This window comes from Chiloscyllium plagiosum, chromosome 27, assembly GCF_004010195.1.
Source record: "Chiloscyllium plagiosum isolate BGI_BamShark_2017 chromosome 27, ASM401019v2, whole genome shotgun sequence".
NCBI classification, from domain to species: Eukaryota; Metazoa; Chordata; class Chondrichthyes; order Orectolobiformes; family Hemiscylliidae; genus Chiloscyllium; species Chiloscyllium plagiosum.
Window position 1 is genome coordinate 19,399,774 of NC_057736.1, and position 25,966 is coordinate 19,425,739.

Consider the following 25,966-nt stretch of genomic DNA (forward strand, 5'->3'; position numbering starts at 1 on the left):
TGAAAAGTTAAAATCCCCTACCATAACTACCCTATTATTCTTACAGATAGGTGAGATCTCCTTACAAGTTTGTTTCTCAATTTCCCTCTGACTATTAGGGGGCTCTATAATACAATCCCAATAAGGTGATCATCCCTTTCTTATTTCTCAGTTCCACACAAATAACTTCCCTGGATGTATTTCCGGGAATATCCTCCCTCAGCACAGCTATAATGCTATCCCTTATCAAAAATGCCACTCCCCCTCCTCTCTTGCCTCCCTTTCTATCCTTCCTGTAGCATTTGTATCCTGGAATATTAAGCTACCAGTCCTGCCCATCCCTGAGCCATGTTTCTGTAATTGCTATGATATCCCAGTCCCATGTTCTTAACCATACCCTGACTTCATCTGCCTTCCCTGTTAGGCCCCTTGCATTGAACTAAATGCAGTTTAATTTATTTGTCCTACCTTGTCGCTGCCTGCCCTGACTGTTTGACTCACTTCTGTTCTCAATTGTACCAGTCTCAGATTGATCACTTTCCTCACTATCTCCCTGGGTCCCACTCCCCCACCTTACTAGTTTAAATCCTCCGAAGCAGTTCTAGCCAATTTCCCTACCAGTATATTAGTCCCCTTCCAATTTAGGTGCAATCCGTCCCTTCTTGTACAGGTCACTTCTACCCCAAAAGAGATTCCAATGATCCAAAAATGTGAATCCTTCTCCCATACACCAGTTCCTCAACCATGCATTCATCTGCTCTATCCTCCTACTCCTGCCCTCACTAGCTTGTAGTACTGGGAGTAATCCAGATATTACTACTATTGAGGACCTCCTTTTTAAATTTCTGCCTAACTCTCCCTTCAGAATCTCAACCTTTTCACTTCCTATATCATTGGTTCCAATGTGGACAATGACTTCTTGCTGATCCCTCTCCCCCGTGAGAACATTCTGCACCCTGAGACATCCTTGATGCTGGCACCAGGGATACAACACACCATTCTGCTTTTTCTCTGCTGGCCACAGAAATGTCTATCTGTACCTCGGACTACAGAATCCCCTAACACGATTGATCTCTTTGAAGCCAACGTACCCCTCATTGCATTAGAGCCAGTCTCAATACCAGAAATTTGTCTGTTCGTGCTACGTTCCCCTGAGAATCCATCACCCCCTACATTTTCCAAATAGCATATCTGTTTGAAATGGGTGTATACACAAACGACTCCTGCCCTCTGTGCCTACCTCTCTTACCCTTCCTGGAGTTAACCCATCTATGTGACTGTATCTGAGACTTTCCCCCCTTCCTATAACTGCCATCCATCACATACTGTTGCTGTTGCAAATTTCTCATCGCTTCTATCTGTCTCTCCAACCGATCCACTCGGTCTGATAAGATTCGCATCCAACAGCATTTATGGCAGATATAATCCACTGTACCCCTTAAACTTTCTTTAAACTCCCACATCTGACAAGAAGTACATATCACTGCAAAGGCCATTTTTGCTCCTTCACAATCTACAGACCCAGAAAATAACACCGTCTTATTCCTCTACAAAACACTGCCCCAGGTTCAATTAATAGCTGTGGCTTATATTTTAAGTCTAATCAAGAGACTTTTCTCCAAAAACACAATCAAGAAAGAACCCAATGTACTTACTAATACAGCCTTTCTCTTGGACAGACTTAAAACAACAATTAACTTATCTGATTCTGTGTTGTAAACTTCGCCCAAACTGGTTCCTCCGAGATTAGTTGTGAAATTCACTGTTTGTTAATTTTCCCAGATGCACTCCGATGTCCAGCGACACATGAATTCAAAAACAGCAAAGGCAATAACTGCAGGTTCTCTCTCTCTCCTGCACTGTCCTCACCATGTGCTTCCTTTGTCTGCTGTTCTCCCTTTTAAAACTGCTGTTGTTTTGACTTTTTTTTCCAAAGTTCCAAAACAATGCAACAGCATACAAAACAGTAATTGCTGCTCCTGGAATTTGAGGAAATCACATCCAGCACCTAAAATACCTAAAAAAAATAGGAGCAGCTCTTACAGCCAGAAATTTTTCCCCTCCTCCAACCTGGATTACACAGAATCCTTTTTCTTTCTTTGGAGAGAAGGCTACATGGAGACATGATGGAAGTTTTCAAAACTACGAGGGGCCTGCACAAAGTGACAGTGAGAAACTGTTTTGGCTCAAACAGATCTAGAGAGTACAGTCATAAGGGGTATTACGAAATAAAGCAAATGCGAAATGAGAAGAAAACATTTTCTCAGCCAGTAGGTACAGCACAGAATGACTTTACAAGTTCTGAAGAGTATATCAGAGTTAAAACGTTAACTGTTTGTTTCTCCAGATATGCCATCAGGCCTGCGTTTCTCCACCATTTTCTGTTTTTATTTCAGATTTCCAGTCCTCATATCTTGCTTTTGTTTTCAAATGCACTGTAAGTATTGTGGAGACAGGTTCAATTGAGGCATTCAAGGCTGCATTATTTTGATTTAAACAATTATTCAAGGTGTAAGCTTAGGGGAAGACAAGAGATTGGCAAAGTTAAAACTCAGCAAGCCAGTGCAGACAATAGGCCGAATGGTTTCCCTCTGACATGTAACAATTCAGTGATTCATGAACTCACCAGTTTCCTGTAGTTCAACAGAATTTGTTTAAAGTACTTTTAGTGAAATAAAAAGACCTATCAGAAGACAAAATGCACCATCTGCAGGCAACTCAACAGCACAGGAACATCCTCCCTACTTATCTAGCCTCCGGGTTACTATGTTTTTCAACAAGGAATGAAACAAAGTTAAAGCTCGAAACAAAATCGACAATAATGTGCATTTGTGTACCACATTTAGCATCAGAAATTGTTTCAGACAGTTTACAGCAACATTGACAAAGAAATTGACACTGAGCTACATGAGATGGCATTACTCAGATTAGACAAAGCAGGTTTTAAGAGATACCTTAAAAGGAGGACAAAGTAGTAGAGGTGACAAGGATTACAGAAAGAATTCCAGGGCTTACAGCTCAGATGGATGAAGGTACAGCTGCCAATGGTGAAGCAATGAAAGATGGAGAAGGGCAAGATGACAAAATCTGAGCACAGTGGGGCTTGCCAGAATACAGGTCAGCAAGCACAGGGTAATGGATGCGAACAGTCTGAGTGAGGATATGGGCATTAAAGAGTTAATGAACACTGAAGAGTGTGTTTATTTGCAGAACACTGATAAGCCTGGCACACAATCAAGGTCAACACAACTGCATCCTTGAAGGATAAAGCTTAAATGTGTAAGATATAAGTCAAAATATTTACAGTTCAATTAATCTCAAACAAATTAAAAATAATCACAGTAAAAGAAGGTTTGAAGATAGTTTTTCCCATTCCTTAAGAAATCTGCCAAGTACTTCATTCACTAGAAGCCATTTCAAATTCAGATATCCAAGTCAGACACAGCAAAATGCCACAAATAGCAAAGGAATAAATGACCAGTTAACCTTTTATAATTTCCTTATTTGTTTTTACCCAAATGGCTACGACTCTCAAACTGCGCCCGCCTAATACATGCTCAATTTTAACTCTGACCTTTTACACTGAATCCCACTGTTGAGTCCCAAAACTTTGGAATTCATTTGTTAAACATTTTCATTGCTCTATCCTCTAAGATGCTGCTTAAAACCTTCCTCCCTTGAACAAGTACTCAACCATTTGTACCAACATCTCAAGTAACTGAGTACCAAACTTTGTTTGATATTGTTCCCATGAATCATTTTGGAATATTATACCATATACATGCACCATATAAATAAGCAATTATTCCACAAAGTGAGATTTCCCAGCTTGGGAGTAGTTGAACAAATAGGTTCACTTTTCATTTAAAGACTGAAGGCTGAATGGAACTCTTCCAAAATATGAAATAAAATCAATACTCCAAAAATAGTCAGTCAATCTTAAAATGCTATACATAAATACAAGTTGTTGCCGTTGAAGTGGCAGTTGAGGAAGAATGATGGGCTAATGGGATTTTGACAGGGCGTAGTCCTCACAGCACCAGGGAGCCAGGTTCGATTCCAGCCTCAGGCGATTGTGTGCAGAGTTTGCACATTCTGTGTCTGCATGGGTTTCCTCCAGGTCTTCTGGTTTCCTTCCACAATCAATGGCAAAACCAGAATTATGTCTCATGAGCACATTCCTACCTCACTTTCCTCCTTCAAGACTTTCAGTAAAACCTACCCCTTAGTGTTCTTGGTGGTCATTGCAACATACAATGAAGCACAATAAACAACTAACATTTATACAGCTTCTGCAATGTATTAAAACTTCAAATTTTAGAACAATTTTTCAGCTAGAGGACCCTTTTGCCCAATTCACTTCTCAGCTGATGCATCCTCATCCTTTATGGTAGATCTCAATGGACAATGATCTTAAGTCTGACCTTTTTATCCCTATTCACCATTATATACAGCCTAATTAGCACGTGCATAAAAATCTGTCTATAATCGAGTTATACAGTCATACATCATTAAAACAGACATTCAGTCCAATTAATCCATGCCGACCGGATATCCAAAAGTGATCTAGTCCCATTGGCCAGATTTTGGCTCTCTAAACATTCCTATTCATTTACCCATCTAGATGCCTTTTAAGTGTTATAATTATTCCTGCTTCCACCATCACCTGACACCTCGTTCCATACGTGCACCACTGCATGAAAAAAATCATCCCTCAGGTCCTTTTGAAATCTTTCCCCTCTCACCTTAAACTTACACCCTCTAGCTTTGGACACCCATACCCTGGGAATAAAGACCTTGGCTATTTACCTTATTAACACCCCTCAAGATTTTATAAAACTCTAAGGTTACCCCTCAGTCTCCGATGTTCCCAGGAAATATGTCCCAGCCTATTCAGTCTCTCCCTATAGTTCAAACCCTCCAAACCAGGAACATCCTTGTAAATCTTTTCTAAACTCTTTCAAGTTTAACATCATTCCTATAGCAGGGAAACCAGAATTGAACCCAGTATTCCAAAAGTGGCCTCAACAATGCCCTGTACAGCCGCAATATGATGTGCCAACTCTTAAACTGAATATTGTGACAAATAAAGGCAAGCGTACCCATTTGCCTTCTTCACTACCCTGTCTACCTGCGACTCCACTTTCAAGGAACTATGCACTTCACCCCAGCAACACTCCCCAGGGCCATACCATTAACTGTGTACGTCCTGCCTCGATTTGCCTTACCAAAATGCAACAACTCACGTTTATCTAAATTAAATTCCATCTGCAACTCTTCAGCTCATCAGTCCACCCAATCATGGTCCTGTTGTACTCCGAGATAATCACCATTACTGTCCACTACATTGATTTTGGTGTCACCTGCAAACTTACAAACCATACCCCCTATATGCACATCCAAATCAGTTATATAAATGATGAAAAGCAGTGGATTCAGCACTGATCCTTGTGGAACTCCAGTGGTCACAAGCCTTCAGTCCAAATAAGAACTGACACGGTGGTTCAACGGTTAGCCCTGCTGCCTCACAGCACCAGGGAGCCAGGTTCGATTCCAGCCTTGGGCGACTGTGCGTGGAGTTTGCAAACCCTCCGTGTCTCCTCCAGTGCTACGGTTTCCTCCCACAATCCAGGTGAACTGGCCAAGCTAAATTACCTATAATGTTCAGGGATGTGTAGGTCAGTTGCATTAGTCAGGGATAAATGTAGGATAATACGGTAGGGGAATGGGTCTGGGTGGGTTACTCTTCGGAGGGTCAGTGTTGACCTGTTGGGCCAAATGGCCTGTTTCCACACTGTAAGGATTCTACAAAATCTATGAAAAACTTTCTTCCAATGCTTCGTCTTCAACCTCAAGCCAATTTTGTATCCAATTGGCTAGCTCCCCTGGATTCTGTGCGTCCTAACCTTGCTAACCAGTCTACCATGCGGAACCTTGTCAAACGCTTTGCTGAAGTTTATATAAACATCTACTGCTCTGCCTTCAAGAATCTTCTTTGTCATTTCTTTAAAAACCTCAGCCAAGTTAATAATATGATTTCCCATGCACAAAGCTATGCTGACGATCCTTAATCAGTCTTTGCCTTTCCAAATACATGTAAATCCTGTCCCTCAGAACGTCCTTCAACTTATCCATCACTGACATCAGGCTCATTGGTCTACAGTTCCCTTGCTTTTCCTTACCACTTTTCTTAAATTATGACACATTAGCCAACCTTCAGTTTTCCGGCACCTCCCCATGGCTATTGATGATACAAATACACTTCCAAAGTATTTAATTCCAAATTAGAGGATAGACTGAAGCCTCGTCAGTTCTTTCAGGAGTATGTAAAAGAGCCCAAACCATCCTTCTTTTGAGCAGAGCAGGGAAAGGTTCAGTTGCTCTGCAAATATTTATTCCTTAACCACACTGTTAAAATACATTGTCTGGGAATTTATCACATTGCAGTTTTGGGGAACTTGTTGTATATAAATTGACTGCCTTCTACCCTTCAAAAAAAAAATGCATTGGCAGTAAACTGTTCTAGAAGGTATTGAAGTTACTATATAGAGGCAAGATGTTTTAAACTACAGTGGATGCTGAATATTTGAATTAAAAACAAAACACTGAAGAAACTCAGCAGGTCTGGCATTATCTGAGACAGAAACAGAATTTGGATCCAATGAGCCTTCTTCAGAACACAAATCCTGAAATATTGAAAAAGTGTCATTGGACTTGAAATGTTAATTCTCTCCACAGATGCTGCCAGACCTACTGAGTTTCTTCAGCATGATTCTTTTAACTTTAAGTCTTTTACTACTGTCACAAAATAATAGCAGTACTTAATAAAATATAGGCTGCGAAACTCTTAGGGATGTCATGAAAGATCCTCTTAAAATGCAAGTTTGCTCATTGTTAGCGCACTAATGGTGGCAGTTGCTCCTAGCAACACAATCTGCTACAAGCCAAAAATACACTTGCCAGCATTACTGAAATGGGCATCTGGAGAGATCAAGTTTTTAACAGCTCTTGCTGCCAAATGCCAGCTTTACTTCAGGCTGCAGCTGGTTGCGTTAGGAACTCCAGCAGTGTCATAGGCCCTTGCTCTATCTGACAACAATTTTATAGTTGGTAATGCTTCTCACAAATGAGGGTGCCTCAGTATTTTAAAATGGTGAAAAGTGAAGGAATTCAGGAAAGAGGTAAAGGTAAGGCCAAAAAGAGCAGGTTTAATGCATTAAAGGAAATATTATTTTATTCTGAAGTAGTTTATTAAACCACATGCTGCAACTGGGTTCTGCAGTCTGGCTGTGAATCGGTTCAAAATGATCACATTTCAGGTCATTCTCTATTGAATTCCACCAAAAATGATGAGGGAACATTGGTTAAGAGGAGAGTCAGGCATGATCTCCTGTAAAGTCAAAGAGCTGGCTAACAGTTGCTCTGTTGACTCATCCAAGACAACCACCACTTGGTTGTCCTCTGCCGCAGCATGTAACAAAATAGAGGATACCACAGGGGCAAATCCTTATGGTTCCTCATAACTTATTGAACAAGATAACTTGCACTCTCAGGATCTCAAACTCTACACAGACAGTCGGCCAAGGGTGAAATGGAATCCAGGTGCCTGGTGCTGAGGCAGCAGTGCTAACCATTGAGCTACCATGCTATCAAATGACCTACCTTTGCTCCTAATTCGTATGATTTCCTCGTAACCTGGTAATCAAACGGCATTTTGGTCAGATACATTCAATATTGCCTAAATATTAGTTCTCTTCCACCATTCCAACAGTCGTAGGAACTTGTGAATAAGAGAAAAGTTTCCTACCATCAAATCTGTGGCTATATATAGTCTACATCAAAAGAATGATAGATGTCACTGAAAAATTCAAAGACAACCTATTTGCAAATGTACATGTAAGGAAAATATTTCAAAACGGTCAGTCTGAGATCAGTCAGAACAGTAAATAAGTTAAAAGTCATCACTGACAAGCTCCCACAGAGTATTATTAAAAATAGAGACATTTATGAACTGGGATTGGAGTGTTCCATCTGGTTCTCTTTTATAAGGCTAATTATTTTCAGTTCCCATTCTGTTCGGAGCAAGAGTCTTTGAATTGTACTCAGATCTACAGGAAAGATCCACCGCCCCAAACAAACTAGATGCAATCTTATCACAAGACAGCATAGGCTGAGGGGTACATCAAGCAGAGATAAAAGAACAGGGATCATTGCGAGTTCACTGTACTTTCGAACAATCATTGCTTCATTTTCTAAGTAACTAACCAAATGGTGAGGCACATACCCACGAAGGTCACGTTTAGTAAATAAAACAGAAACATATTGACATTACTTTGAATTTGGATGTGGTAAAGTTGCAGATGAAGACAGGGAATGTAGATCAGACTAGTCTCAGTACTTGCCTCCATGTGAAAATATCCTGGCATATTGGCCTCTAATTTGATTCAACATCATTCATTTACATATCTTTCTCAATGCAAAATCAGACATTACCTGTACTAATTTGCCACTGAGTCATCATCTACTGTACCTTAAAATATGAACCTTGATATGAAAAGTTTAATTGAAACAAGCTGCAATTTAAAAATGCCCGTTCTGAATTGCCATGGAACCTAGTCCTGGTACAAAATCTTATTTTGCTATTCACTTCACAATGTGGAAATGCTTCAATCGGATAGAAAATGGCTTTGAGCTCAAAATAACACTGCAATATAAACTGGGTGAGCTGCAAGGTGGATTTTGCAACACCTACAGGAACTACAAAAATATACATGTACGAGATTGTATGTGGACATTTTAAACAGTGACACTTTTTTCTGGCCAGAAACATTCCTTGGTGTTGGCAAAAGTTCATGTATACTAACAATGTATAAAATGTATAGGTGTCAACTTGTGGACAGTCCTTCGGAAGTAAGATGGTGTGCAGATGCTGTTGCTTCTCCTTGCCTTCCTGATCTGGAGAGGTTGAACCTATCCCACCTATCACAGGGGATATATTTAGTGGAGTTTGAGTTACCTACAGTTACCAATGAAGAGGAGAGGTACATGAAAATGTTCTGAGTACAAGCCTATGCATGAAACAAGGAAAATAGCACAAGAGTTGTTTTGCATAAGATTTATAAACTGCCCCATCTTTGCCTCAGATTGCCTCCAGATTGTAAACCACTCAGGGGCAGAAATTCCCCCACCTCCACCAAAGATGAGTCCCAAAAAATGGAGTGGAGGACCCTTGGAACCAGAGCATGCTTTTCATTAACATGGCATGAACTAATTAAAATGCATAGAAAGCAGAATTCTCTACACTTGCAAATATCATTAGTGGACTTCAAAAAGATGTATCCATCAGCAAATTTAATGTGCACTGATAAAGAATTCTAAGAATTTAATCATCTGATATAAACTTGACCTAAACTAAAATATTAACTGAGCCACAATAAACTGTACTCAAGATTACTGCATATGGCCATTATTCAACACTGCTCCTTTTTTCCTCCCAGACACTCACCACATTGCTCAACTCTAGGCCCTTTCCTGGAAACTCATCCTAAACACAGTGAGAGATCCATAAAAATGTAGCTAGAATGCACTGGGCAAGGCATGTTGCTGCATGAGTGTAAACCTGAATGTAAAATGTTGTGATTGAGTGCAACTGTACAGCAGAACCAATTTTAATAGACTTATGTCAGGAATAGAGACCTCTTGAGTGTTGAGAAGCAGGCTTGCCAATTATGAGCCATCCTTCAAATGACAGATTTAATGCTCTTGGTACATTTGATTAGATTCAACAGACTGCTAGTAACTGCTGTCCTCAACCGACATACTAGAACAGCAGAGAAGGTTATACCTGGGGCAACTGTGGCTTCAGATTGCTGATTCTGAGAGGTATAAGTGATTAACACTGGGTTCATCTAAGGATCAGGATATGAATAGGAAGGGTTTAGAAGGATATAGGCCAAATGCTGGCAAATGAGACTAAATAAATTTAGGATATCTGGTCGGCATGGACGAGTGGGAATGAACGGTCTGTTTCCATGCTGTATATCTCTATGACTCTGACTGTATAACCTTGGATACCAAAAATGACTAGGCTGCAAAATGAAGAATTCAAGATGGCTGCAATGGGTGGAAAGTTGCCATTCTGACCTCGGAGCATGGTTAGTTTAGAGGGCAGAGATTGCATTAGTCAGATGGATTTTAGAGCCAATGTAAAAGCTCCAAGATAACAGAGCACAAAATATTTGTGAAGACAACTCAACTGCAGTTGAATTCCAGAATTTGCTAGTGTAACTTCATTCTTTCAATAGGCAGAAATCATACAAAGATTCCAGACCAAATTTATTTTTAGCTCTTTTAATCTTGCTACCCCATATTAATTTATGCTCCTTCACTTCCCAGTAATTACACAGTTGCTTCACCAAAACTCATCAGCTTTATAGATGCTTTTGAGAAATTGCAAGGCAGTGACTCATATCAATAATCAGCTGGGGCAGATTTTAGTATTAGCATATTCAAACTATGTTCAGAAAAACTGTGCTTATTTTGTAGGATGAAACAGCAGCTTACATAATCACATTAATTCAACTAACACTGAGATGGTGGGATTAACATAAATGCGTACAAATAAATCTACTTAGCCCCTCAAACTCAACATTTGCAGAGCATGTTTATGAATATTCATTTCACAGATTTCCTTCTACCATAGCCTGTCACTAGTTAATCATCAAATGAAGTGATGGTTCCTTTCCCCAATCTCTTCTACAAAACTCTTCAATGCCTTTAGTACCTCTCTAAACCTCTCTCTCAACAGATTTGCACACAATACATATCCACTTCACTGTGTTTCAAACAGAACTTCACAGCTGCTACAGCAACCTCAACATACAAGCTAGAAATGCAGAGCCAGAAAGAGTGTCTCACACTTACCCACACGGTTTTCCATCCCCAGCTACACGTCTCCGTAACAGTGCTGTAAAAGAGAGAACAGTTATCAGACAGGTCTGTTAAACATGGTTCACTGTTACGCAATGCTATCACATTGGGTAGTTTGTGCCTGACAAAATACAAGCTATGGGTTAAGTTCAAAGTACTGCATTACACACTATTTGTACTTAAGAACTTCAGCTAACTCTAACCAAACAGAGCACTCAATTATCAGTCAACTTTTATTTTCTCTGTGAAGTATCAGGAATGACATCATGATGTTAAATTGGATTTGGATTTTATTCAGTTATCTATTTTAGGTTTCTTGCCAAAGTGAGTGCCTTGCGGCAAACACCACCTACTGTGGTATCATAAAATGCCATTCCAGTGACATCATGAGCAGATGGCTGGGCACGAATTCCACCAAATCTCTTCTCCAATCCTTTTTCTTGCTCAATGTTATATAGCAGCAATTTACCAAAGGACCATGTATACCGATCCAAAGTTTTCTGATGCATAGAAATTATGATGCAGGAGAGGTGGCGATTCCACCCAACATATCTATATTAGCTCTTAAAGTGCTGTCTAAACTATCTCTCAGCCCCCAGTTCCTTTCCTCTAACTCTAAGTTTTATCTGAGCATATATCCATTGGGAACTTACTACTGAAATCAGATTCCACTACCCTTTTCAAGCAGTACACATTCTAGATCTTAACTCATCACACAATTTTTTTTTTCACATGCCACCTCTGCTTCATTTATGCTCACTGTTACCACCATTATTTAGTTACTACAACTGGAAAAGTTTAATAGTTACTATAACAAACCACTCTATGATGTTGAATGCCTCAATCTCCTCTTTACAATCTCAAATTCTCCAGTCTCTTTAAATAACTGAAGAATTGCAGTCTATGGCTTACTTTAATTGATCCCACTTGCCATTTCAATTGAGGTTATGGATTAGATAAAGTAATTTGATGTGAGAAAGGACTGTTGAGAATCATGACAACAGCTCCAAATATCTGCTTATCTCCACTGCAGACCATCGCTTCTATTGACAGTCATAGAGGTGACCACAATAGCTGAACAGCCAATAAGACAAAGGATGTAGGGATGAAGATAGCTAACTTTGGAAAGGTTAAAACAAAACTGCAATGGAGGTTTTCCTCAATGTCTTAATCACTAGCCTTGAAACAATCTATTGCCTTCATTTCAGTTGTTTTTCTCTCAACGATAAATACAATGCACAGCAGCTCAAACTGATTAATGCATAGATGGCAGCTTTGTTGCATTATTTCTATTTGAATGAGCAATTAAACCAAATTAAGCAATAGTACACAGAAGAATTACAACCCCGACATCTATGTTCAAGCTCTCACAAAACTGCACTTAACATTATTGCTGGCAGCTCTACTTTCTTTTTCCTTTCATGGGTTACGAGCATCACTGGCTAGATCAGCATTTACTGCCCATCCATAATTATCCTGCGCAGTTTCTATTGTCGCTCATTTAGCAACTCAAAGGATTTCAAAGCATGTGCAAAAGGTTAGGCACAGAATTGTGAACAGAAAGTGGTATATTACTCAGTATCACTGGAGTCAGAAACAATTAACAGATCAGGTTGATGACCTTTGTCACATTTCACCCATTCATAGTATTTTGTTTTTGTATTAGATCAGGAAAGTTTTGGTTGTTTTCAGGACCCCTCCTCACCCTCCAAGGGAAAGAAACCACTTTCACCAGGTGTGCCTAGAACTTTCTCAACAAGTTGACACAGCAGCTATTCTGGCCAGTAATGAACATTAATGAAAACTGCTGGTTTCTATATTGTTATAGCTGGCATTTTCTCTCCCCATTCCTCTCCCCCTGCACCCCCCCACCCCCCCAATCTTTCTGCTGTTACTGCAGCACACTCACTCCAACAGTCTCCTTAAGATGCTTGATTGCACATTCCAGTCCACCGTCACAGGCGCAAGTGGATTGCTTTTTTAAAAAAAGGATTCAGTCAATCTGCACTATCACTCAAGAAAATGTTCCATTAGCCAATAAGATGCACTGATAAAATTTCACATCTCCCTCATTAGTAAAATGTTAGAGCTAGGTTTTGAAACCATACATTTTTACTCAGAACTTTATAACTTATATCTTGCGGAATCAAGGCTGCACTCTGAAAAAAACATTTATGACACAGTTCCACCGTACATACAGACTTGCCTATGCCAGCGTTCACGATTTCCACCCGAATTGGGCATAACCTTCTTTCCTCTTTCCAACATTTTATGTTGAAAAGAAAACATGCCACTTACCTCAACCACTCCTTCTGGTAGAGTTCTACACAGATCACACACTGAGAAGAAGTCCCTCCTGAACGCTTTATTGGATTTATTAGTTATTGCATAGTGCTTATGATTCTTAACTTTAGATTGCCCCCCAGGTGGAAGTATTTTTTCTATCTGCAAGGATTGTTCTGTAAGGAATTGATTGTACCACATTGACTATGGTCAGAGGACATGGAACGGACAGGTGGCAAACCCACCATTGAAATCAGCGTTTTTGTACGATTTCCCAAAAACATTCAATCTAGTTTTTCTTAAACTGCTGAAAGTGTTCAGTACAGCATCAGAAGCGAATGGGAAGTCATAAGCGATTGTTCATATGCTGCAAGGGTTCTATACTTATATCTCTACAACTTCTCAAACATATACAGCTCCTCAGTAATAGTATTTACCAAGCATGCAGTCAACCTCCATACATCTCTTTGCTTCCTATGCTCATAGGCTTTCTAATCAGACATCGAGCCACAGAACATTCATGATTCTCTCAAACTTAACATTTGAGAAAAATCAAAAACATGGTTTCCATCTTCACTACAAACCCTAATCCCTAATCCCTCAACTACAGCAGGTACTCAACAAACTGAACTGGTCTCAATATTCTGTTCAAGCTTAAAGCAAGGGTTAAATCTTAAATCCTGCCCATCAATACCGACCACTTATTTCAGGGAGCACAGCATCACTCATTAATTTTCCTATTGCTGCCGCTGCTAGAATTTGACTCTAAACTCAATTACTTTGAAGCTCTGCTTTTTGGTCTTCCACTACTGACTTCTACACATCTTCCCCCACTCACCAGCAACAACACCTCTCCCTAGCCCCCTCAACTGCTGCTTAACAGACAATTTTAATTCTCCATCCCCAATTCTGCTCCTTTAATGCTTCTCTACCAGCTTTAGGGAAGGACTGGGCTGGACATAACTATGTTACCTTCAGATCTCTTCCACAAAATAGACAATGGAGGCTCACAGAGAGAAATGCCACTCGTGGGACTAATTTTAGGACAGGAGAGACTCCAGAATAGATCAAAGCTCAGTTGGCTGGATGGCTGGTTTGTAATGCAGAGGGATACCAACAGTGTGGGTTCAAATCCTCGATGAACGAAGGTTACCATGAAAGACTCCTTTCCAACCACTCCTGTTGCCCATGAGGCGTGCTGACCCTTAGGTTAAAACACCACCAGTCGTTTGTCTCTAATAAGAGAACAGCTCAACTTTACCGTACCTACTTTCAAAGATGCCGCAATACTGTAAAATATTAGTTAGGCAACTATGATAATAGCGACAAGTGCCATCAAGCAGCATTTTTTCACCAATAATCTGCTCATTGACACTAATTCAGGTTTTATCAGATCCACCAAGCTTCTGACCTCATTTTACTCTATCAAACGTGAACAAAAGAGCTGAACTCCAGAACTGAAGTGAACGTGACTACCCTCAACATCAAGGCAGCACTTGAGCATATGGGGAATGGGCTGCCAGAGGAAGTGGTGGAGGTTAGTACTGTTGCAACATTTAAAAGGCAGCTGGATGGGTATATGAATAGGAAGGGTTTGGAGGGATATGGGCTGGGTGCTGGCAGGTGGGACTAGATTGGGTTGGGATATCTGGTCGACATGGATGAGTTGGACCGATGCATCTGTTGCCATGTTACATCTCTATGATTCTAAGTATGGCATCAAGCCGTCTTAGCAAAACCTGGAGTCAACAGAAATATTGCAGAAACTCTCCAAGGCTTGCAGTCATGCATGGCACAAAGGAAAGTGGTTATGGTGGCTGGAGGTCAATCATCTCTGCTCCAGGACATTTCTGCAGGAGTTCCTCAAGCCAACCATCTTCAGCTGCTTCAATGACCTTCCCTCACTGTAAAGGTTAGAATTGTGGAATGTTCTTTCCTGATTGCAAAACTGCTCAAATATTGAACCAGTCCATGTTTACATGCATTAAGACTTAGACAACATCTAAGCTTGGGCTGGTAAGCAGCAAGCAACATTTATGTCACCAGTGTCAGGCAATAACCTTTCAGACAAGAAAAAATCTAATCAATTTTTCTTGATTGTCACTGCATCATCATTGCTAAATCTCCTACCATCAGCATCCCAGAGGTTAACGTTGCTAAGAAACTGAAGTGGACCAGCCATTATAATACTGTAGCTACAACAGCAGTCGGATGTTATCTAACCTGTGGCAAGTGACTCACCTCTTTCCACCACAACACCTGTCTACCATCTTCATGGCACAGATCAGAACAATGATTGATTACTCTCTTCTTGCCTAGGTGACTGCAGTGTCAACACACATGATTAACACTGTCCACCTTGAACTAGGATGGCAGCAGGACAACATCTGCACCTGCATATTCCCCTTCATCCAGAGTTGAAACTATATTGCATTCCTTTACAGTTGCTTGGTCGAAATCCTAGAAACCCTTCTTAACAGGACTATCGGTGCCCTACACACCAAAGTCTATAGCCAGAAGACAACCCACCATCACCTTCTCCAGAACAATTCGGGACAAACAATAAATACTGGTCAAGTCAGTCATGCCTATATCCCATGAACAAAAGTGAAATACACTGAACAATTCAAAACCATCTGATTATCTGTTGAGGCATTCCAAATTTCACCACTTCTCAATTCGAGCTCCAGGCTCATTTCATTATTGGCTATGACAGCATCTGCTCTATGTGCTGGAGTTTCCTTCCTCAATGTCTTCACACTTCTTTAATTTCCTTCTTTAAAACCCACATCATTCATTTTAAAAACTGTCTTTGTTCCAATATTTTCTTTTCTTCTGGATGTCAATTACCTTTTGGTGGTATTTCTGTAGAAGGCCCTGGGAATGTTTTACTGCATTAATGACATAATGGCAAGCTGTTGTTATTTTAGCTCAACAGAAGATCAGAAAATAAACTTAGTTTCAAAACAAATGCATGTTAACACAAAAGCACTGGGCTGATAATGAGCATACACTTGTGATAGTCCTTGCGCCTGTACTTCTAGTCAGGAAGTTGTGGGTTCAAAGCCCAGTGCCAAAATTTGTGTACTAAATCCTGGCTGACACTCACCAGTGATGTGTATATGCTGCACTGTCAGAGTATTGTATTCAGATCAAGTGCTGACATATGTTGCGAAAATATGTTCAAGTGAATGGAAAAGAATCCCAGTGCGATTTTACGAGGAGGAATCAGGAGGGTTCTCCTGGCGCCTGGATATTCACACCTCAACCAAACCACAATGAAACAGGTTAAACAATGTATTTCACTGGCATTGCTGATTTGTTTACTTGATTTGACCAAGTAAGAGTGAGTGGACTTCAAAGTTTGTACTAATTATGGTGATAAGAAGGCACAATACAAATGCAAGGTTCTTTCTTTATAAGATATCAAGTGAGCCACAATTGGGCAGTTGATCAGAAAAAGGGATAATGGAGTCAAGGGTGCAATGCACATTCCTTGACATGGGAGGTGGGGGGGGTGGTGGGGGGGTGTCAGGGGTTGGGGGACTTAAATGGCTTTTCTTTGACATTTAAACATTCTTGAGCTGAAGACGACTGGTAACCTTGTACAGTATTGTCAACAGGAGTACTGTGGGATTAGCACTGAGATATGAAATTTCAAGCTACCACCTTCTCAAGGACAACAAAAGTTTGGCATTAAACCCTGGCCTAGCCAGCAAAACCAACATCCTGGTGAATATATTTTAAAAAGGGAATGGAAGCTGTACAAAGCCGAAGATCTTATCCTTTGACTGCAGGTTATTTAGAGCAGAATACATGGCAGCATATTTGCATATTATTTCCATAAAGTGATTTTTTTAAGACAATGAACAGGCAGCCTATTTCAGTGTTTTTTGGGTCATGCCTGCAATTGGAAACGGATATACAACATTGAATTTGCAATTTAATGAATAGCACCACAAACACCCACACAAACAAATCCAATTCAAGCTTTTTGCAGGAGCTTCATTAACTTCTGATCTCAACACACATGCAGCATTGCAAGATCAGCAAGGTAGATAAAGGGTATCTTAGCTGTTTGCTCACTCGTTCGATCTGTGACTTCCTTCCAACAACTTGCTCTGCCTCCTAACAGCATCATCTAGCAACATCCCCATTTTTAAACTACCCACTGTTCTCATCAAAACCTTCCATGGCTTTGCTCCTCCCCATCTCCCTCCCCTACTTTAGCCCAATAATCATCAAAAATCTCTGAAGTCCACTAACTTTAGTCTCTGGTACATTATTCATTTCATCTCTCCTTACTGGTGGCCATACTTTCAGCCATCTAGGCCCAAAGCTATGGAATTCTAACAGTTTAATGTGCAAGCTCTTTTCTTTTAGGATGCTCCTTACAACATGCCTCAATCAAGAATTTGGTCACCTTCCCAACACCTTGAGAGAAATAACACCTGCAAAGCTCTTTGAAACACGAACCAATAAGTAAAGGTTCTGTTGTTTCTGCAATTTTCACCCTCCTTTATCCATATCAGTGACATATGTGGGGAAAAGCTGGGGCCCCATCAAATAATCAAATGTACACCACCTGTAACATTCCAATCAAAGCAGACCTCCATGATCCCCATCGTGTCTGCTGTCTTCTAACAGATTTCCAATCACTGTCAAGGTTACGTCCAAATTTATTTTCCTTTTAATAATTAGGTGTTCACAAATTTAGCAGATACATTCTGGACAACATCCACAAGGAGGCTTTTATCTCCTATGCTAGTGACTATTTCAAAATTTAAATACCCCTCACAAATTCACACCAACTCTGATCAACTTATACTTGCTGGAGTACTCATTCACAGGATCTCAGATAATGGCTCCAAATATCTTCTCCAGATCGACAGATGTCCAGATTCCCTACTTCTCGCCCTCCTCCATTAATAATAAAACCTATTTGCAATTGAATGCAATGGATAATGCAAGATTTCTTGGGCCCACACAATAAACAAGTGAAATCATCAGTTGTTTGACCATCATCGTAAGCAGAACATTCAGTTCTTTGCTGCTTGTGGAATCTCAGGACGGTTGCATAAGCACTTGCTTCTTACCAGAATTGCTTTGAAGTATTCATGAGATAAAATCGTCAACAACTAACTGTACTTTAAAGGAATCCAGGGAGTAAACATTTGAGCAGATTACGTTCCTGTGCCTTCATGAAACCAACCCACAGCTCACTCCTTACCTCCAATCTCACCACACTGCGAGAAGACTCTCCTACAATCAGCTACCCCAATGTGATGAACATCAACTTTCAGCTGATCACCACTTATTAGAAACAAACCATGTGAAATTTCAGTAGAATAATGCATCACTTGAAATCACTCATTGGCACAAAGGATGCTACTAATTTATGAATAGGATGAGAAGGTCACCCTTTATAAATTACACATTGTATAAATGTTGAGAGGTATTCATTCATGTATTTTCCATGACCCATTCAAACATGTTTGATCAAGGTTTCCAGCATTTACAGTGTTTACAATTAATTAAAGAACAAATTTTAATGACAGAATCATTTACCAAGTGACACGGAGCTCCAAAAGATATTTTCTACTCAGGCTCTTCAAAATTTTACTCCAGCTTCATATGACTCTATTAGAAACTCTGCCTTTAATGCCGAGAACCCACATTCCAGAATTCCCGTTCAGAGGCAGTACATAATTAATCAGCCAAATGGCCTCCAATGTTATAAGTTTAATTGATTATATGAAATTTAGCCAAAGCAGAATGGTATTAACGAATCCAATTCCAAACCAATGCAGCATGCACACCATCCAGGTTTTGCAATGGTTGCTCTGGGTTAAATGCTCACTGTTGATCGATTACACTAACAAGAGGGAGAAGAGTTCCAGGTCAATTAAAGCGATTGCTCATTTGGTTCTAGTGACTGAAAGTAGATAAACTCATAAACCAGTCATTCCTGAAGGGCTGATGCCCAAAACTTCAACTCTCCCCGTTCTGTGATGCTACATGACCTGCTGTACTTTTCCAGCACCATCCTTTGCACCTCATAAGCCAGTCACTATGTTAAACCCCAAATTGGTTAACTTCTGGACAAAGGCAAAAGAAGTTTTTCTTTAACAGGAAAGCAGTAGACAGGGTAGGTTACTGAAAGCACACTGAAATGATAGCTTTCAAGGAAATATAAATCCAGAAAGGAAAGCATACCAAACACCTTCTTCACTATCTTATTTACCTGCAACTCCACTTTCAAGGAGCTATGAACCTGCACTCCAAGGTCTCTTTATTCAGCAACACTCCCGAGGACCTTACCATTAAGTGTATAAGCCCTGCTAAGATTTTCTTTCCCAAAATGCAGCACCTCGCATTTATCTGAATTAAACTCCATCTGCCACTTCTCAGCCCATTGGCCCATCTGGTCAAGATCCTGTTGTAATCTGAGGTAAAACTCTTTGCTGCCACTACACTTCCAATTTTGGTGTCATCTGCAAACTTACTAACTATACCGCTTATGCTCACATCAAAATCATTTATATAAATGACGAAAAGTAATGGACCCAGCACCGATCCTTGTGGCATTCCACTGGTCACAAACCTCCACTCTGAAACACAACCCTCCACCATCACCCTCTGTCTTCTACCTTTGAGCCAGTTGTGTCTCCAAATGGCTAGTTCTCCCTGTATTCCATGAGATCTAACCTTGCTAACCAGTCTCCCATGTCGAATGCCTTACTGAAGTCCATATAGATCAAGTCCACTACTCTGCCCTCATTAATCCTCTTTGTTATATCTTCAAAAAACTCAATCAAGTTTGTGAGACATGATTTCCCATGCACAAAGCCATGCTGACTATCCTTAATCAGTCCTTGCCTTTCCAAACACATGTACATCCTGTCCCTCAGGATTCCCTCCAACAACTTGTCCACTACCAACGTCAGGCTCACTGGTCTATAGTTCCCTGGCTTGTCCTTACCACCCTTCTTAAACAGTGGCACCACGTTTGCCAACCTCCAGTCTTCCAGCACCTCACCTGTGACTATTGATGATACAACTACCTCGGCAAGGGCTCAGCAGTCACTTCTCTAGCTTCCCAGAGTTCAAGGGTAACCTGATCAGGTCCTGGGGATTTATCCACTTTTATGCATTTCAAGACATCCAGCACTTCCTCCTCTGTAATATGGACATTTTTCAAGATGTGACCATCTATTTCCCTACATTCTATATCTTCCATGTCCTTTTCCACAGTAAATAATTGATGCAAAATACTCATTTAGTATCTTCCCCATCTTCTGCGGTTCCATTCAAAGTCCGCCTTGATGATCTTTGAGGAGCCCTATTCTGTCCCTAGTTACCCTTTTGTCCTTAATATATTTGTAAACACCCTTTGGATTCTCCTTAACTATTTGCCAAAGCTATCTCATGTCCCCTTTTTGCCTTCCTGATTTCCCTCTTAAGTAAGAATTCATTTGATCTATCTTGTCTATACCCGACATATGCTTCCTTCTTTTTCTTAACCAAACCCTCAATTTCTTTAGTCATCCAGCATTCCCTACACCTACCAGCCTTTCCTTTCACCATAACAGGAATATACAGTCTCTGGACTCTCGTTATCTCATTTCTGAAGGCTTCCCATTTTCCAGTCGTCCCTTTACTTGTGAACATGCGGCCCCAATCAGCTTTTGAAAGTTCTTGCCTAATACTGTCAAACTGGCCTTCCTCCAATTTAGAACTTCAACTTTTAGATCTGGTCTATCCTTTTCCATCACTATTTTAAAACTAATGGAATTATGGTCGCTGGCCCCAACATACTCCCCGACTGACACTTCAGGTCATTTACCCTGCCTTATTTCCCAAGAGTAGGTCAAGTTTTGCATCTTCCCTAGTAGGTACATCAACATACTGAATCAGAAAATTCCTCGTCATCTAAGCCCTCAACACTATGGCATCCCAGTCTATGTTTGGAAAGTTAAAACCCCCAACCATAACCACCCTGTTATTCTTACAGATAACTGAGATCTCCTTACAAATCTGTTTCTCAATTTCCCTCAACTATTATGGGGTCTATAATACAATCCCAATAAAGGTGATCATCCCTTTCTTATTTCTCAGTTCGACCCAAATAACTTCTCTGGATGTATTTCTGGGAATATGATCCCTCAGTACAGCTGTAATGCTATCCTTTACCAAAAATGCCACTACCCCATCTCCCCATGTCCTTCCTGTAGCAATTGTATCCTGGAACATTAAGCTGCCAGTCCTGTCCATCCCTGAGTCACATCCCTGTAATTGCTATGATATTCCAGTCCCATATTCCTAACCATGCCGAGTTCATCTGCCTTCCCTGTTAATCCCCTTGCATTGAAATAAATGTAGTTCAATACAGCAGTCCTACCTTGTTCTCTGCTTTGTTCCTGCCTGCCCTGACTGTTTGACTCGCTTCTTTTCTCAACTGTACTAGTATCAGATTGATCTCTTTCCTCATTATCTCCCTGGGTCCCACCCCACCATCTTAATAGTTTAAATCCTCCCGAGCAGCTCTAGCAAATCTCCCTGCCAGTATATTAGCCCCTTTCCAATTTAGGTGTTCTTTTGTACAGGTCACTTCTACCTCAAAAGAGATTCTAATGATCCAAAAATGTGAACCCTTCTCCCATAAACCAGCTCCTCAGCCACGCATTCATCTGCTCTATCCTCCTATTCCTGCCCTCACTAGCTTGCAGCACCGGGAGTAATTCAGTAATTACTACTCTCGAAGAACTCCTTTTTAAATTCCTGCCAAACTCTTTATATTCTCCCTTGAGAATCTCATCCTTTTGCCTTCCTATGTCATTGGTTCCCATGTGGAGAATGACTCCCTGCTGGTCCCTCTCCCCCTTGAAAACATTCTGCACCCTCTGAGATATCCTTGATCCTGGCACCAGGCAGGCAACACACCATTCTGATTTTTCACTGCTGGCCACAGAAATGTCTGTCTGTGCCTCGAACTAGACAGTCCCCTAACACGATTGAGGAGAAAGTGAGGTCTGCAGATGCTGGAGATCAGAGCTGAAAATGTGTTGCTGGAAAAGCGCAGCAGGTCAGGCAGCATCCAGGGAACAGGAGAATCGACGTTTCGGGCATAAGCCCTTCTTCAGGAACCCTAACACGATTGATCTCTTGGAACTTTACGTACCCCTCACTGCATTAGATCCAGTCTCAATACTAGAAACTTGGCAGTTCATTCTACATTTCACTGAGAATCCATCACCCCCTACTTTTTCCAAAACAGCATACTTGTTTTGAAATAGGGATAGCCACAGAAGACTCCTGCACTACCCGCCTACCTTTCTTCCCTTTCCTGCAGTTAACCCATCTATGCGACTGTATCTGCAACTTTTCTCCCTTCCTGTAACTGCCAACCATCACATCTCCTTGCTTTTCTAAATTCCTCATTACCTGTCTCTCCAACCGATCCATTTGATCTGATAGGATTCGCAACCAATGGCATTTATTGTGGATATAATTCTCAGTAACCTGTAAATACTCCCTAAACTCCCACATCTGACAAAAGGAGCATATCACTATTAAAGGCCATTTTTGCTTCTTCCAATCTACTGACCCAGAAAATAGCACTGTCTTATTCCTCTACAAAACACTGCTCCAGGCTTACTTAATACTTATGGCTTATAGTTTTATGTTTAATCAAGAGACATATCTCAATAAAACATGTAATCAACAAAGAACCCACTCTACTCACTACTGCAGACTTTCTGTAAGGCCATACTTAAAAATATTCACTTGTCTGTTTCTGTGTTGTAATCTCTCCCAAACAAGTTCCTCCAAGATTAGTTGTGAATTTCACTTTTTTTTAAAATTTTCCCAGACGCACTCCGATGTCCAGCAATACATGAATTCAAAGGCAGTAACTGTGCAGGTTCACGGCTGTGTCAGGTGGCAGTGTGGGTTTCTTTCTCTCTTTCTCTCCTGCACTGACCTTACCATGTGCTCCCTTTGTCTGTTCCTCTCCCTTTTAAAATTGCTGCTATTTTGACTTTTTTTTTCCTCCGAAGTTCCAAAACAATGCAACAGCACCTGCTACTCCTGGAATTTGAGGAAATCACCTCTAACATCTAAAACACCTCAGAAATAAAAAGGGGCAGCCTATTACAGCCAGAAAATTTTCCCATCCTCCATCTTGGATTACACAAGAGGGGAAGATATAAAAGAGACCTAAGGGGCAACGCTTTCACGCAGAAGGTGGTGCGTGTATGGAATGAGCTGACAGAGGAAGTGATGGAGGCTGGTACGATTGCACATTTAAAAGACACCTGGTATATGAATAGGAAGGGTTTGGAGGGCGATGGGCCAGGTGGGACTAGATTGGGTTGGGATATCTTGTTGGCATGGACAAGTTGGACCGAAGGGTCTGATTCCATGCTGTACATCTCTATGACTCAACGACTCTAAAAGTGAGTGAACATGGCAAGATTCAGGAAAGTCAGATTCTAAAAAGTAAAGAAGAAACGTCTGAAGGTTGTATCACTGAAGGAATAGCGTACAGTGGCATGGATGCAAGGACTTCAGAGACTGTGCAGTGAAAATGTAATTTTAGGTCGACAGAAAAATTAAATGATGATTTGACAGGAATTCAATTATTGTCAGAAACAAAAAAAAAGCTTCAGAGTTCCATACACTCAGTTGCATTAGCTTTTCCAATGTTTTGATCCAAGACATGTATGGAAGCTGAAGTCAGGGAGCTTAATTTTGTTTCTTGCCATTTAATGTGTGACCTGAGAGTTACTGATGCCAACACTGAGCTGCTAGAAAAGAGATATGTTCCAGTTCTCAAAACTAACAATTCAGCTTGGCAAGCTACAAAATTCAGCAAAAAAAAACTGCATACCAAGTCTTGGGTAAAAGTCATGACTACACATACAATAGATTTCTTTAATCAATGGGCCTAGGATTGTATGTAGGATATTAATTGATGGTTGCCACTATGGGTCCAATTATACTTATAAAATGCCAGTATTTTTATTGCAGCTTTTCACTATGCACTCATGGTTGGTGCCCCTGGTGACATAACACAACATCATAAAATACACTGCATTTCCAACAGCTTCACTGCTGTGTTACAGAATTAACCCCAACCTTTTACAATCCATTCATCTTTATAACTTCATGCATTTACTGAACAACAGTCCTGACATTTTTCAGGTCGAACTGACTCTATAAAAGCAGCCTTTTTCACAGATTGACTGGAAGGTAGAATTCAGCTTCATGTTAGCAGATCTCTTAGAGTTTGAAACAAGACAGGTTAGGTTAACTCTTTGATGGTAGAATTTAATTTACTCTAAGAGAATTTCTAAAAATGTAACTGCGTTTTCCATGCTTTCAGTCTTCTGCCCTAATAAGACATGCACATTCATGCTAAATTTTGTTTAATTATATTGCCACATGCCTTGGGATATTTTACTCTCCTGGAACATTATATAAATGTAATACTTTGTTTTAAAGAACATGAGGGGCAGCCACCAAATGTTTTATTATTTAAAAAAATCTGAGCTCGGCATGCTTTTCATTCTCCTTCTCTTCAATTTTACTCCCCATCTCTTAGTGGACTTACTCCAATATCCCTACTTTACAGCAAACGAACCCCCTTGATCACAAACACTTGCTTCTTACCATCGCAGGACAAAATATCTGGGTCTTTTTGTAAAACACTTACTGTTGCCGTCCAGACTTTAGACAACAAAGGACACAGAATGGAGACTACGATTTACATGGGTCAGTTTGCATTAAACCTTCCTAAATTGATTAGCTTCTGAATCTGTTATCCTTGAAGACATTCCTACGCCTGACCAAGCTTTTCGTCAATTATCCTAATTCCTTTATGCTGATCAATGTCAAAATTTGTTTGCTAACATTTGTGCGAAGCACATAGTAAAACGTTTCAATGTTAAAGGTGCACCATAAGTGCATGTAGTTATTACTCATCACAGCTTATAGTTTGGCGTGCAATATAGGATTTTTATAACAAGATAATGTTACAGCCAGTTAGTAATAAAACTGTGACACAATAGGGTGTTTTGACAATTGGCAAATGTTATTGCTATCACACTCTGGAGAAGACCATAACAGCAAATGGTAAATTAACACACCTCATGTAAACTATTTCCTGCATCATTGCATTATTGAGGGTTGTCAGCTTTTGTTTTAAACTGCTGAATGACTGTCCTCTTGGTCAGCACATACCAGATCATAATCAACTGTATCAAACAATTTCTCATCTCCCCTCTGGTTCTTTTGCCAAGAAACATAGGAAAAGGAATAGGGCTGAAGAGACTCCTCCTTTTCCTGAGAGACAGAACCCACCATACTGCAATTTGCTGACACAATCTGTTTGCCTCGCAGAGTAAAGCTGCAAATGTTAAGGCGTCTACAAGCGCCTGCTGCTGAAATTTACACTTTTCCTGTAAACGTGCTTTCGTGGCGGTGTGGAATTACACGTCTCAGTGTGGATTTACAGCTCAGGTCTCAATTATTTTATGGCTGATGCGGAAGAATCAGGGTCTTTCCAAGCAGCCAAAATGATTAGACATGAGTTTGCACAGCAGTAACAATCCATACGGGCACAAAATAACATTGGAAGAAAGCAATCAAGAAAATCTACTGCATTTCATTCAAGCCAGTAGAGTATGTTTCAGCATTTGGGTTCAAAGAAGCACCACACAATGGAGAGATGCATTGTGTAACGATCTGTGTCATGGATCGCAACTCCAGCCAA

At 40.4% G+C, this 25,966-nt stretch overlaps 1 protein-coding gene across 3 annotated transcripts in view; it reads right to left on the minus strand.

Moving 5' to 3' along the window:
* phactr4b (phosphatase and actin regulator 4b) overlaps nucleotides 1-25,966 on the minus strand; it is a 182,147-nt gene that overhangs the window by 81,032 nt on the left and 75,149 nt on the right. For all 3 annotated transcript variants that reach the window (XM_043717592.1, XM_043717591.1, XM_043717593.1), the window contains one exon: nucleotides 10,903-10,945. In XM_043717592.1, the coding sequence (XP_043573527.1) occupies nucleotides 10,903-10,918 (16 nt within the window). In that variant the 5' untranslated portion in view covers nucleotides 10,919-10,945. The remainder of the gene's footprint in view (nucleotides 1-10,902; nucleotides 10,946-25,966) is intronic.